Source organism: Ranitomeya variabilis, chromosome 8 (assembly GCF_051348905.1).
Source record: "Ranitomeya variabilis isolate aRanVar5 chromosome 8, aRanVar5.hap1, whole genome shotgun sequence".
NCBI lineage: Eukaryota > Metazoa > Chordata > Amphibia > Anura > Dendrobatidae > Ranitomeya > Ranitomeya variabilis.
Genome location: NC_135239.1, coordinates 206309089 through 206324286, shown reverse-complemented (window position 1 = coordinate 206324286; position 15198 = coordinate 206309089). Strand labels below are relative to the sequence as shown.

Genomic DNA, 15198 nt, shown 5'->3' with positions numbered 1-15198 from the left:
AGAGATTAAAAGAAGAAGGATATGGAGCAGAATATGGGAGTGATGAAAGAGCAGGAGGAGGCAGAAGAGGTGAAGGATAAGGAAGAGGAAAAGAAGGATTAGGATGATGTAAATAAGATTAGGGAGGAGATGAAGAGAAAGGGAAACAATAAGAAAGAAAAGAAGGTAGTGACAGAAAACGTCATAGGACAAGGAAAAGGCGCATAGGAAGTATACAAGATAGATAAAGAAAAATGATAAGGAGAAAAAGGACAAAAGAAAAGAGAAGATGAAGCAGAAGAATGAGCTATAGAAGGAAAAAGCATAAGTAGAGGCGATATTTAAAGTAATTGTCCAAAACGTTCGCCGGTTCTTCTGACAACTACAACCTTCTCTGTCCTATGGACGACCCCCACTTTCCCCATCACTTACCTTTATCCCTTGTTCTCCCGGGGGTCCTCTGGGTCCCTACACAATATAAATGTATGATAATACATTAGTCACATAGCGTCACTGTCATCCTCTGAAGACTCGTTAATCAATGGGTTATTATTGGAACTCACTCGATCACCTGGATCTCCGGTCCGTCCTGCTGCCCCCGGGAAGCCTTCACCCGTTTCTCCCTGCAATAATAATGGTTCACAATTGGTCAAACAATCAAAATAAGGGTAGCAAAGGCGCCTGGGGGTAATCAGATGAACTAGCCTTGATTTATTTACCCACCTTGTCACCTTTAGCTCCTTGCAGTCCTGGTAGCCCCCGCAGGCCGGGAGATCCATTTTGACCGGGTGGACCCTTAAATCGCAGACGGAGACATTTTGCTTGAATGATTTATCATATTATAGGGAGATTATGAAAGTTTTTATCTAATTTCTCCACTTACAGGACTTCCTGGCTCCCCCTTGACGGCGACACCATTGACTAATCCTGGAAGACCCTGAAAAACAAGAGAAGTGACTTGTGATTTCAATATATCGGTAATATCCTGATATTTTCAACGTATTTTATATTTTATTAATATTGGGGGTCCTCTGGGGTGGGACCCCATCAAGAAAGAATGTACGTGTAGATACAAAGCTCATTACTAGATGTCCTTTCCTTTATCTGTGCAACATTGTCTTCATATATAATGTAATATAATAATATAATAATGCAGTCATGTGAGTATTATGAGTGAGTATTGCTGTAGGATCAGTGACAACCTCCGCCATACATCAGATATCTGCTCATTGCGGTTGTCACCACCTTCCTGCTCACGATGCATTATCAGCTTTCCCAAAACTCACACGTTGTTAGATAGTACAACTGTCGCCATAACAGGAGAGACATTTCTCCACTATAGTTGTGGATGGACAGACCCCCTAATTCTAGTAATCTCTGTGGTGGTCTGGTTGTAGAGTAGCAGGCTAACACAATAATTAATATGAAGTGCACTTACTCTCTCACCTCGTTCTCCTTTTTCTCCCTGAAAGGAAATAAGTATCAAATTAATTAACTTTTAGATCAAGTCAATTACAATGGTTTTTTTTTTTTTTAAGAAACTAAAATCATCAAATTAGTCTTCTAGGAGCAGTATTATAGTAGTTATATTCTTTTGTATAGGGGCAGTATTATAGTAGTTATATTCTTTTGTATAGGGGCAGTATTATAGTAGTTATATTCTTGTACATAGGAGCAGTATTATAGTAGTTATATTCTTGTACATAGGGGTAGTAATATAGTAGTTATATTCTTGTACATAGGAGCAGTATTATAGTAGTTATATTCTTGTACATAGGGGCAGTATTATAGTAGTTATATTCTTGTACATAGGGGCAGTATTATAGTAGTTATATTCTTGTACATAGGAGCAGTATTATAGTAGTTATATTCTTTTGTATAGGGGCAGTATTATAGTAGTTATATTCTTGTACATAGGGGCAGTATTATAGTAGTTATATTCTTGTACATAGGGGCAGTATTATAGTAGTTATATTCTTGTACATAGGAGCAGTATTATAGTAGTTATATTCTTTTGTATAGGGGCAGTATTATAGTAGTTATATTCTTGTACATAGGAGCAGTATTATAGTAGTTATATTCTTGTATATAGGGGCAGTATTATAGTAGTTATATTCTTGTACATAGGGGCAGTATTATAGTAGTTATATTCTTGTACATAGGGGCAGTATTATAGTAGTTATATTCTTGTACATAGGGGCAGTATTATAGTAGTTATATTCTTGTACATAGGAGCAGTATTATAGTAGTTATATTCTTGTACATAGGAGCAGTATTATAGTAATTATATTCTTGTACATAGAGGGCAGTATTATAGTAGTTATATTCTTGTACATAGGAGCAGTATTATAGTAATTATATTCTTGTACATAGGAGCAGTATTATAGTAGTTATATTCTTGTACATAGGGGCAGTATTATAGTAGTTATATTCTTGTACATAGGGGCAGTATTATAGTAGTTATATTCTTGTACATAGGAGCAGTATTATAGTAGTTATATTCTTGTACATAGGAGCAGTATTATAGTAATTATATTCTTGTACATAGAGGGCAGTATTATAGTAGTTATATTCTTGTATATAGGAGCAGTATTATAGTAATTATATTCTTGTACATAGGAGCAGTATTATAGTAGTTATATTCTTGTACATAGGGGCAGTATTATAGTAGTTATATTCTTGTTCATAGAGGCAGTATTATAGTAGTTATATTCTTGTACATAGGAGCAGTATTATAGTAGTTATATTCTTGTACATAGAGGGCAGTATTATAGTAGTTATATTCTTGTACATAGGGGGCAGTATTATAGTAGTTATATTCTTGTATATAGGGAGCAGTATTATATTAGTTATATTCTTGGACATAGGGGCAGTATGATAGTAGTTATATTCTTGTACATAGGGGGCAGTACTATAGTAGTTATATTCTTGTACATAGGGGCAGTATTATAGTAGTTATATTCTTGTACATAGGGGGCAGTATTATAGTAGTTATATTCTTGTACACAGGGGCAGTATTATAGTAGTTATATTCTTGTACATAGGGGCAGTATTATAGTAGTTATATTCTTGTACATAGGGGCAGTATTATAGTAATTATATTCTGGTACATAGGAGCAGTATTATAGTAGATATATTCTTGTACATAGGGGGCAGTATTATAGTAGTTATATTCTATACATAGGGGCAGTATTATAGTAGTTATATTCTTGTACATAGGAGCAGTATTATAGTAGTTATATTCTTGTACATAGGAGCAGTATTATAGTAGTTATATTCTTTTGCATAGGGGGCAGTATTATAGTAGTTATATTCTTGTATATAGGGGCAGTATTATAGTAGTTATATTCTTGTACATAGGAGCAGTATTATAGTAGTTATATTTTCTATATAGGGGCAGTATTATAGTAGTTATATTCTTGTACAGAGGGGCAGTATTATAGTAGTTTTTACTTTAACACAAATTGAAATATTGTAGCAGTTCAATTATCTGCGAGATATAGAAAATCACCTTCACTGATTGCCCTGGAACACCTGCTGCTCCACTTGGTCCTTCTGGCCCAGGTTGTCCTGGAGTTCCTGGTATTCCTCTCTGACCCGGGGTTCCAGCCTGACCAGGAATTCCCTAATAGAAATAGATAAACACTTATAAAGGGTCAGTGCGCATTTGGTTTGCTAGATCAGATTTAGTGATGCACAGAGACTACTATGAAAATCTCTGGAAACAGCGTCACTCTTGGTCTGTGTTTGTTATCACAGCAATCGCATAAATGCGGCTGACCTTCAATATGAGACACAGCCCATAGAGAAGAACATTAGATATTTCTATACATTTGTGTGGAATCTTAATACAAGACTCATATATAAGAATCCTACTTTATGATAATATCTGTAAAGGACTGTATATAGAGGTGTTATCGCTCATTGTACAGGAGGAGGAGGTGAGCTGTGACATCACCTATTGTGAATGGTGGATCCTGTGTTATCTACTGTATATAGAGGTGTTATCAGTCATTGTACAGGAGGAGGAGGTGAGCTGTGACATCACCTATTGTGAATGGTGGATCCTGTGTTATCTGCTGTATATAGAGGTGTTATCAGTCATTGTACAGGAGGAGGAGGTGAGCTGTGATATTACCCATTGTGAATGGTGGATCCTGTGTTATCTACTGTATATAGAGGTGTTATCAGTAATTATACAGGAGGGAGCAGAGGTGAGCAGTGACATCACCTATTGTGAATGGTGGATCCTGTATTATCTACTGTATATAGAGGTGTTATCAGTCATTGTACAGGAGGAGGAGGTGAGCTGTGACATCATCTATTGTGAATGGTGGATCCTGTGTTACCTACTGTATATAGAGGTGTTATCAGTCATTGTACAGGAGGAGGAGGTGAGCTGTGACATCACCTATTGTGAATGGTGGATCCTGTGTTATCTACTGTATATAGAGGTGTTATCAGTCATTGTACAGGAGGAGGTGAGCTGTGACATCACCTATTGTGAATGGTGGATCCTGTGTTATCTGCTGTATATAGAGGTGTTATCAGTCATTGTACAGGAGGAGGAGGTGAGCTGTGATATTACCCATTGTGAATGGTGGATCCTGTGTTATCTACTGTATATAGAGGTGTTATCAGTAATTATACAGGAGGGAACAGAGGTGAGCAGTGACATCACCTATTGTGAATGGTGGATCCTGTATTATCTACTGTATATAGAGGTGTTATCAGTCATTGTACAGGAGGAGGAGGTGAGCTGTGACATCACCTATTGTGAATGGTGGACCCTGTGTTATCTACTGTATATAGAGGTGTTATCAGTCATTGTACAGGAGGAGGAGGTGAGCGGTGACATCACCTATTGTGACTGGTGGATCCTGTGTTATCTACTGTATACAGAGGGGTTATCAGTCATTGTGCAGGAGGAGGAGGTGAGCTGTGACATCACCTATTGTGAATGATGGATCCTGTGTTATCTACTGTATATAGAGGTGTTATCAGTCATTGTACAGGAGGAGGAGGTGAGCTGTGATATCACCTATTGTGAATGGTGGATCCTGTGTTATCTACTGTATATAGAGGTGTTATCAGTCATTGTACAGGAGAAGGAGGTGAGCTGTGATATCTCCTATTGTGAATGGTGGATCCTGTGTTATCTACTGTATACAGAGGTGTTATCAGTCATTGTACAGGAGGAGGGGGAGGTGAGATGTGATATCACCTATTGTGAATTATGAATCCTGTGTTATCTACTGTATATAGAGGTGTTATCAGTCATTGTACAGGAGGAGGAGGTGAGCTGTGACATCTCCTATTGTGAATGGTGGATCCTGTGTTATCTACTGTATATAGAGGTGTTATCAGTCATTGTACAGGAGAAGGAGGTGAGCTGTGACATCACCTATTGTGAATGGTGGATCCTGTGTTATCTACTGTATATAGAGGTGTTATCAGTCATTGTACAGGAGGAGGAGGTGAGCTGTGATATCTCCTATTGTGAATGGTGGATCCTGTGTTATCTACTGTATACAGAGGGGTTATCAGTCATTGTACAGGAGGAGGAGGTGAGCTGTGTCATCATCTATTGTGAATGGTGAATCCTGTGTTATCTACTGTATATACAGTGGGGCAAAAAAGTATTTAGTCAGTCAGCAATAGTGCAAGTTCCACCACTTAAAAAGATGAGAGGCATCTGTAATTTACATCATAGGTAGACCTCAACTATGGGAGACAAACTGTGAAAAAAAATTCCAGAAAATCACATTGTCTGTTTTTTTATCATTTCATTTGCATATTATGGTGGAAAATAAGTATTTGGTCAGAAACAAAATTTCATCTCAATACTTTGTAATCTATCCTTTGTTGGCAATGACAGAGGTCAAACGTTTTCTGTAAGTCTTCACAAGGTTGCCACACACTGTTGTTGGTATGTTGGCCCATTCCTCCATGCAGATCTCCTCTAGAGCAGTGATGTTTTTGGCTTTTCGCTTGGCAACACGGACTTTCAACTCCCTCCAAAGGTTTTCTATAGGGTTGAGATCTGGAGACTGGCTAGGCCACTCCAGGACCTTGAAATGCTTCTTACGAAGCCACTCCTTCGTTGCCCTGGCGGTGTGCTTTGGATCATTGTCATGTTGAAAGACCCAGCCACGTTTCATCTTCAATGCCCTTGCTGATGGAAGGAGGTTTGCACTCAAAATCTCACGATACATGGCCCCATTCATTCTTTCATGTACCCGGATCAGTCGTCCTGGCCCCTTTGCAGAGAAACAGCCCCAAAGCATGATGTTTCCACCACCATGCTTTACAGTAGGTATGGTGTTTGATGGATGCAACTCAGTATTCTTTTTCCTCCAAACACGACATGTTGTGTTTCTACCAAACAGTTCCAGTTTGGTTTCATCAGACCATAGGACATTCTCCCAGAACTCCTCTGGATCATCCAAATGCTCTCTAGCAAACTTCAGACGGGCCCGGACATGAACTGGCTTAAGCAGTGGGACACGTCTGGCACTGCAGGATCTGAGTCCATGGTGGCGTAGTGTGTTACTTATGGTAGGCCTTGTTACATTGGTCCCAGCTCTCTGCAGTTCATTCACTAGGTCTCCCCGCGTGGTTCTGGGATTTTTGCTCACCGTTCTTGTGATCATTCTGACCCCACGGGGTGGGATTTTGCGTGGAGCCCCAGATCGAGGGAGATTATCAGTGGTCTTGAATGTCTTCCATTTTCTAATTATTGCTCCCACTGTTGATTTCTTCACTCCAAGCTGGTTGGCTATTGCAGATTCAGTCTTCCCAGCCTGGTGCAGGGCTACAATTTTGTTTCTGGTGTCCTTTGACAGCTCTTTGGTCTTCACCATAGTGGAGTTTGGAGTCAGACTGTTTGAGGGTGTGCACAGGTGTCTTTTTATACAGATAACAAGTTTAAACAGGTGCCATTACTACAGGTAATGAGTGGAGGAAAGAGGAGACTCTTAAAGAAGAAGTTACAGGTCTGTGAGAGCCAGAAATCTTGATTGTTTGTTTCTGACCAAATACTTATTTTCCACCATAATATGCAAATAAAATGATAAAAAAACAGACAATGTGATTTTCTGGATTTTTTTTTCTCAGTTTGTCTCCCATAGTTGAGGTCTACCTATGATGTAAATTACAGACGCCTCTCATCTTTTTAAGTGGTGGAACTTGCACTATTGCTGACTGACTAAATACTTTTTTGCCCCACTGTAGAGGTGTTATCAATCATTGTACAGGAGGAGGAGGTGAGCTGTGACATCACCTATTGTGAATGGTGGATCCTGTGTTATCTACTGTACGAGGGGCGATCCAAAAGTAATGATAATCAGTTATTTCTATTGCACACAGAAATTAAAATAAAATGTTTTCTTCTCTCTTAGGTACCCACTAGTCCAGGAAAAAAAAATCACTTAAATAGACCACGATTCCCGGGAGCTACATTCATTTGAATATGAACTGCAGAGGAGTGAACACCAAAATGGAAGAAAACGAGCTCAGAGCTGTCATCAAATACCTCTGCTTGAAAAAAATGACTACCAAAGACATACACAGCGACTTGGTGGAAACATTGGGGGACTCGTCTCCATATTCCACAGTTGCACGCTGGGCCAAGGAATTTAAGCTGGGAAGATCATCGACGGAAGATGAACATCGTGAAGGACGCCAATCCACGTCCCTCAATGAAGAAAACGTGAAAAAAGTTGAAGAAGTTGTATTGGCAGATCGAAGAGTGACTATCAGGCATGTAGCTGAGGTCACAGGGATCTCATATGGCAGTATTCAAAGAATCCTTGCAAAAGAATTGCATATGAGAAAGGTCCCCGCGCGTTGGGTGCCAAAAATGTTAACCGACGAGCAAAAGAAGAAACGAGTTGACATTTCAATAGCAAATCTCGAAAAGTTCCAAGCAGACAAGGAAAATTTTTTGTCACGTTTTTTTTACCATGGACGAGACCTGGATCCACCACTTTGATCCCGAAACTAAACAACAATTGATGACATGGCAACGAGCTGACGAACCTATGCCGAAGAAATTCAAAGTAAAATGTATATATTGAACAGCGCTCCATCCAGGTGTAAAAGTCTTCAATACAAACTTTATTTAAGCCATAGTAAAACAGCGACGTTTCGACCACAACATGGTCTTTATCAAGCATGCTTGATAAAGACCATGTTGTGGTCGAAACGTCGCTGTTTTACTATGGCTTAAATAAAGTTTGTATTGAAGACTTTTACACCTGGATGGAGCGCTGTTCAATATATACATTTTGGTCTGACGATATCCAGGACGGTTCCCTGGATGTGGAACGAGCGCCCCAGTCAACAGTGAGTGCTGTCAGTCTGTTTTGTTTTTTTGAAGAAATTCAAAGTGTCAAGCTCAGCAGGGAAGGTTATGGCGTCCGTTTTTTGGGACGCTGAAGGAATTATTATGGTGGACTATTTGGAGAAGGGAGCCACTATTACAGGCTCCTACTACGCAGAACAAATAAGAAGATTGCGGGAGGCTATCAAGGAGAAAAGGCGCGGAAAACTGCGGGCTGGAGTGCTGTTTCACTAAGATAACGCGCCGGCTCACAAAGCTGCAGTTGCCATGGCTACCATTCAAGAAGCGGGCTTTGAAGTGGTGGAACACCCCCCCATTCGCCAGATCTAGCCCCCAGTGACTTCTTTCTCTTTCCTCGGCTCAAGGAACACCTCCGGGGCAAGAAATTTGACGACAATAGCGACGTGATAACTGCTGTTGGGGATTTTTTTGAGGGTCAAGATCAAGAATTTTTTTCGAAGGGAATTCTAAGTTTAGAAAAGAGATGGACTAAATGTATAGACTTGTTAGGAGACTATGTAGAAAAATAAAAAAAATTTTGGACTATATTCATTGTGTTTAGTATTGATTATCATTACTTTTGGATCCTGTGTTATCTACTGTATATAGAGGTGTTATCTTATCAGTCATTGTACAGGAGGAGGAGGTGAGCTGTGACATCACCTATTGCGAATGGTGGATCCTGTGTTATCTACTGTATACAGAGGGGTTATCAGTCATTGTACAGGAGGAGGAGGTGAGCTGTGACATCATCTATTGTGAATGGTGGATCCTGTGGTATCTACTGTATACAGAGGGGTTATCAGTCATTGTACAGGAGGAGGAGGTGAGCTGTGACATCATCTATTGTGAATGGTGGATCCTGTGGTATCTACTGTATATAGAGGTGTTATCAGTCATTGTACAGGAGGAGGAGGTGAGCTGTGACATCACCAATTAGGAATGGCGGATCCTGTTATCTACTGTATATATACGGTAGGTGCAATTGGTCATTGTAATCTTTTCTGTGATCATAATGACACACACAGTGATTAGTGTGGAAATTGCAAGATTTCTAGTTTATTTTTGCATAGATAGTAATATGGAAAATTAAAAAAAAAAATACTTTTAATATATAAATCTGATTTAAACAATATGTATTTTCTGATGACACGTTCCCTATTAAGGGGTTTTCCACTTGTTTGTAAACCTCAGTTTTTGATTAGAGAGGTTTCTAGTCTATGATAGGAGTCTGAGATCCTGAAAAAGGTAATGGAGAAGAAAGTTGCAGAACTTTTCATTATAGAACTTTAAAGTATTTACATAAAACTGCAAAGCTTCTGCTGCCTGAGAGATGACAGCAAGGATGATGTCAGTAAAAGAGAGATTTTATATATTGCACTTACTGGATTTCCCGGTTCACCTTTTCGGCCTGGTATCACTGCTCCGCCATTTATCACCTCCCCAGGTTCACCCTATGCAGAGAAGAAATGTGTCCTCATGGTAAAAACTGCATTATATCATACACAAAGATAAGAACAACCACATAACGGAACACAAGATGTTAGAAACACAAACTCTATTCATTTCAATGGAGGCTGCTGTCAGGTTCAGACCGGGAAAAATGGCTCCATGGTTTCCATCTTGCCCTTACACTTACCGGTAGTCCTCTCTCTCCTTTTGGACCCACTGGCCCTGCGGGTCCGCGTTCCCCCTAAGAGACCAGAATATATTGAGTGAATTGAGTATCGAGTGCACCAATATGAGGGTCGGCCATCTTTATATGCGGCGTGAATACTTACGGCTTCCCCCCTTTCTCCTTGGGACCCTTTACTCCCCTGAAATACAAAGAACGTGAAATGTACATGTACGATATATAACGGTATACTAACAGTACTATATTACATAGGGTGACTCACGAGCGTGCCGGGCGTGCCAGGACTGCCAGGGCGACCAGGACTTCCTGGGAGACCATCATTTCCCGGTTCTCCCTAAAAGAACAAGTCATATATGTATATGTGTTACAATACGATACGAGAATGCGCCACTTTAATTGGGAGGAGTCTGTATGGCAAGTTTAGAGTAGAGTAGAGGAATGTCCATATTTTCACTCCAAAAACTGATGTAATGCCTAGCAGGGTGATATTTTGGCATTTCAATCCAGGGGATGTGGCAGAGAATAGTGCAATACCGATAAATATGGTTTGGTGATTAGTCAGTCATTCCATAATGCAAATTACTATCAACTACAATCAATTCCGACTTAAAAATGTGTGAGAAATACTCCAGGAAAAGGTGGAACATTGTGTTTTCCTAGAGTAGGCTCCTCAGGGGCGGGGCTTGATAAAAAACCACCAATGGGAAAATTCCAATCTTATGCTCTGACCCTCTGCCACTATTCTCAGAGTTGTAACCAAAATTCCTGGACAATAAAGTGGATGTGGCTTAATGTGAGAGGGTGTGGCTTAGTCTTTAGGGTGAGGCTTAAAATATATAGGGGTGTGGCAAATTTTCTATTTGGTCAGTTGATCAGTTACTAATTTCAGTTACTTACAGCTTCTCCCTTTAGTCCTCTTGTGGCTGTACCCTCTCCAGGAGGACCACGGGGCCCAACTGGACCTGGTAAACCAGGAGAACCTGGTCGACCCTGTGATATAAAATATATTTAAAATTCTCGTTTTCATTTCTTTTGCACATGCTTTATAAGGCATCTTCCTGATAATAATACTCACAGAGTCTCCTGGTGGTCCTGATGCCCCTGGACGACCACTGCTCCCCTGAAAGTAGAAGGTGTTTTTTTTTTTTTTAAAGTATCCTGCCAGTGAAAACCCTATGACCATGATAGTTCTGTGTCTATTTTAGGATACAAGAAGGACACTTACTATTTCTCCTTTCTGACCTTGCTCACCCTAAAATGAAATCAAACGTAAGAATTATTCGGCAAGTAGAGTAGAGATTGGATGTCTGTGCTAGTGGTAGAAAAACTGCATGACAATGGGTACACTGGTATAGTAAGTATGGGCACACTTGTGATGTTAATGTGGGCACTGTGGTTCTGTGAGTGGTCACTGATGCTGGTAATATGGGCACTCTGGTAATATGAGAACTGTGGTGCCTATCCACATGTTCATCACTACTGTTACATGTTATTACTAACTAGCCTTCCCGAGGTTGGGTTTAATGTCATACTGATGTATCTCAATTCCACATGTTACCTATTACCTATTTGTTATTTGTGTAAAACTAATAAAAAGAAATTTAAAACAAAACGAGAACTGTGGTGCCACCAATGCGGGCACTCTATTGATGAAAATATGGGCACTCTGGTGCTATCAATGTGGGCACTCTATTGATGAAAAGATGGGCACTCTGGTGCTATCAGTGTAGGCACTCTATTGATGGAAATATGGGCACTCTGGTGCTACCAATGTAGGGACTCTATTGATGGAAATATGGGCACTCTGGTGCTATCAATGTGGGCACTCTATTGATGAAAAGATGGGCACTCTGGTGCTATCAGTGTGGGCACTCTATTGATGGAACTATGGGCACTCTGGTGCTACCAATGTAGGGACTCTATTGATGGAAATATGGGCACTCTGGTGCTATCAATGTGGGCACTCTATTGATGAAAAGATGGGCACTCTGATGCTTCCAATGTGGGCACTATTGATGGAAATATGGGCACTCTGGCGCTACCAATGTGGGCACTCTATTGATGGAAATATGGGCACTCTGGTGCTACCAATGTAGGGACTCTATTGATGGAAATATGGGCACTCTGGTGCTACCAATGTGGTCACTCTATTGATGGAACTATGGGCACTCTGGTCCTAACATTGTGGTCACTCTATTAATGGAAATATGGGCACTCTTGTGCCACCAATACGGGGCAATCTATTGATGGAACTATGGGCACTCTGGTGCCACCAATGCGGGCACTCTATTGATGGAACTATGGGCACTCTGGTGCTACCAATGTGGTCACTCTATTGATGGAACTATGGGCACTCTAGTGCTATCAATGTGGGTACTCTATTGATGGAAATATGGGCACTCTGGTGCTACCAATGTAGTCACTCTAATGATGGAAATATGGGCACTCTGGTGCTACCAATGTGGGGACTCTATTGATGGAAATATGGGCACTCTGGTGCTACCAATGTGGGGACTCTATTGATGGAAATATGGGCACTCTGGTGCTACCAATGTGAGGACTCTATTGATGGAAATATGGGCACTCTTGTGCTACCAATGCGGGCACTCTATTGATGGAAATATGGGTAATCTGGTGCTACCAATGTGGTCACTCTATTGATGGAAATATGGGCACTCTTGTGCTACCAATGCGGGCACTCTATTGTTGAAAAGATGGGCACTCTTGTGCTACCAATGCGGGCACTCTATTGATGGAAATATGGGCACTCTGGTGCTATCAATGTGGGCACTTTATTGATGAAAAGATGGGCACTCTGGTGCTACCAATGTGAGGACTCTATTGATGGAAATATGGGCACTCTGGTGCTATCAATGTGGGCACTCTATTGATGAAAAGATGGCCTCTCTGATGCTCTTAATGCAGCACTTTAGTGCTGTATTTTGCCTTTATTATTGGGGAACTTTTAGGTTGGTCGTGGTGAAAGTTTGCACTGTTTAGGGGGGCTATGACATTGTTACGCGGGTCCTTGGGCACCGTTTATGGAACTAATAATTCAGTGCATTGGCAGTATTTATGGCGGGACCCTGGAAATGTTAATGGGGGGTTTTAGCACTGTTTATGTGGGTGAAATGGCACTCTTGTGATGTAAATGGCGGATGTCCTATCCTGTTACTGGAATATTATGGTATTGTTATTGGGGCATTTTAGAGCTGGTAGTGGGGTCTCTCCTGCCTTATTAAGGGGTATGGGTGAAAGCTGGCTGGCACTGTTTATAGGGGTATTCTACAGGTGTTAATGGGGGCTCTCCTGCACTGTGGCACCATGACGCTTGATGAGCTTTAGCTAAACTTTTTATAGAGACATTCTGGATGTCATTATGGGGTATTGAAACTACTTGAAGGTTTATGTTCAAAGTTTTTCTACTCCATGGTTTGTCCCCAGAAAACATAATAATCCTGGGGAGCAAATCCTGACAATCAGCAACTGTGAGTGAAATCAGTGCGTAGTCCAACTGGTACAATCACAGTCATAGACTGGTATGTTTTCATATTTTAAGTCATTTGTCCATGGAATTGTGATGTTTAATGTTGTGATGAGGATAGTTGGTCATTTCTGATCACATCTGTGATACTCACCCTCGGGCACTGCACCGTACAGGGCTCCTAGGAGAACAATAATAATCAGCATCACCCTATATCAGAGGTTAGTGTTAGTATCTGGCGCTGGAGCGTTAATTGAGGAGCGGCTGATATCAGTCACATAAACTACATGGAGAAAGGTATTGGCCACACGTCTTAATCATTTATCATGGGTTTCTCATCCAGTCCTGTTGCCCCGGTGTATAATATCCAGCTTTGCTGCACCCGATGTATAACATGCAACCCCTCGCACCAGTGTACGAACATCCGGCACCTCCACACCCGGTGTATAACCTCCGTCCCCCCAGTGTATAACCTTCGGCCTCCACCCCCCGGAATAAAACCTTCCTCCCCCCAACGCTATGCCGTCAGCTTTTGCTAAAATGTGACAGAACCGCTGGTGGCGTGGTCCTGTAATAGGAGCCACCAGGGTAACAAGTCCGTCCATGACATTTCTTCCTCCTCAATCTTCCTCCATCATCTGTGAGTGATATTATTTAGAAGTGGAAGGAATCGCAGCAACTCAGCCGTGAAGTGGAGACCCCATAACGTTACTGAGCGGGGGACCGAGTGCTGAGGAGCAGAGGGCAGAAAAGTCACCACCGCTCTGCTGACCCCCTCTGGTATCAGCACAAACACTGTGCCCCCACCAGGAGCTTCATGGCTGAGCAGCTGCAGGCAGCCGTACATCACCAAGCACAATGCTGAGTGTCGGATGTAGTGATGTAAAGCCGCCACCACTACTAGACTCTGGAGGAGACGTGTTCTGTGCAGTGACGGATCGCACTTCTCTATCTGTGTCTGATGGAGGAGTCTGGGTTTGGTGATTCCAGGAGGACGTCACCTCCTGACTGCCCCCTGTATAGATGGTGGAGGAGGATAATGCTTTGGGCTTGTTATTGGGGGTCGACCTAGGCCAGTGCACAAGGTCCATACAGAAATGGTTGGAGGAGTTTGGTGGAAGAACATGCCCGGCCACACAGAGGTCAAACCTCAGCCCCATCCAACCACTCCGAGTTTGTGACCCCGGCCTCTCTCCAACACCACAAATGCTCTTCTGAATGAAGGGGCAAAAATTCTCATAGACACTTCCAAAATCTCCCAAGAAGAGCAGAGCCCTTAATATCCAGAGGGCGACTCGATATTAACGTCTATGGATGTAGAATGGGAGGTGAGACAATCTCCTAGAGGTATAATGTGGGGGGGGGGGGTTGGCACATATTATGTCCCTGAATAATCTCAGCACTCATCTCTGTCATTCATTCAATAGAAGATAACTGCAGTCCCCATCCCATACAGGCTGCTAACAGGGAACAGTTGATTGCATTTGGATTACTTCCTATTAATGTGTTGGTCGAGAACTTACCTGAACTTGGCTGACAGAACAAATCGCCTCCGACAGGGGATCCGAGAGGCTGTTCAAGTTTTCTGCATCCGCCGTGTAGAAGAAATTCCTCTGGCTCTGACCTGAGACTATTCTACGTAACTGCTCCTGATCAGCCCCATCTGTTCCTACTGCCAAAACCCGAATACCTGGAGAAAGGCAAAGAGGAGACTTCACGAGTCTTCAACTACATCTCCACCAACCTCAGCGAGTA

At 41.7% G+C, this 15198-nt stretch overlaps 1 protein-coding gene across 6 annotated transcripts in view; it reads right to left on the bottom strand.

Annotated features, from left to right (window-relative positions):
- The window catches only part of COL7A1 (collagen type VII alpha 1 chain), a 150485-nt gene that overhangs the window by 62342 nt on the left and 72945 nt on the right, over positions 1 to 15198 (bottom strand). For all 6 annotated transcript variants that reach the window (XM_077276530.1, XM_077276528.1, XM_077276532.1 and 3 more), the window contains 15 exons: positions 14967 to 15133; positions 13598 to 13624; positions 11185 to 11211; positions 11035 to 11079; positions 10857 to 10949; positions 10222 to 10293; positions 10105 to 10140; positions 9963 to 10016; positions 9709 to 9777; positions 3491 to 3604; positions 1418 to 1444; positions 863 to 916; positions 703 to 774; positions 543 to 602; positions 412 to 447 (listed from right to left, as the gene is read on the bottom strand). In XM_077276530.1, coding sequence (XP_077132645.1) covers positions 412 to 447; positions 543 to 602; positions 703 to 774; positions 863 to 916; positions 1418 to 1444; positions 3491 to 3604; positions 9709 to 9777; positions 9963 to 10016; positions 10105 to 10140; positions 10222 to 10293; positions 10857 to 10949; positions 11035 to 11079; positions 11185 to 11211; positions 13598 to 13624; positions 14967 to 15133 — 953 coding nt within the window. The remainder of the gene's footprint in view (positions 1 to 411; positions 448 to 542; positions 603 to 702; positions 775 to 862; positions 917 to 1417; positions 1445 to 3490; positions 3605 to 9708; positions 9778 to 9962; positions 10017 to 10104; positions 10141 to 10221; positions 10294 to 10856; positions 10950 to 11034; positions 11080 to 11184; positions 11212 to 13597; positions 13625 to 14966; positions 15134 to 15198) is intronic.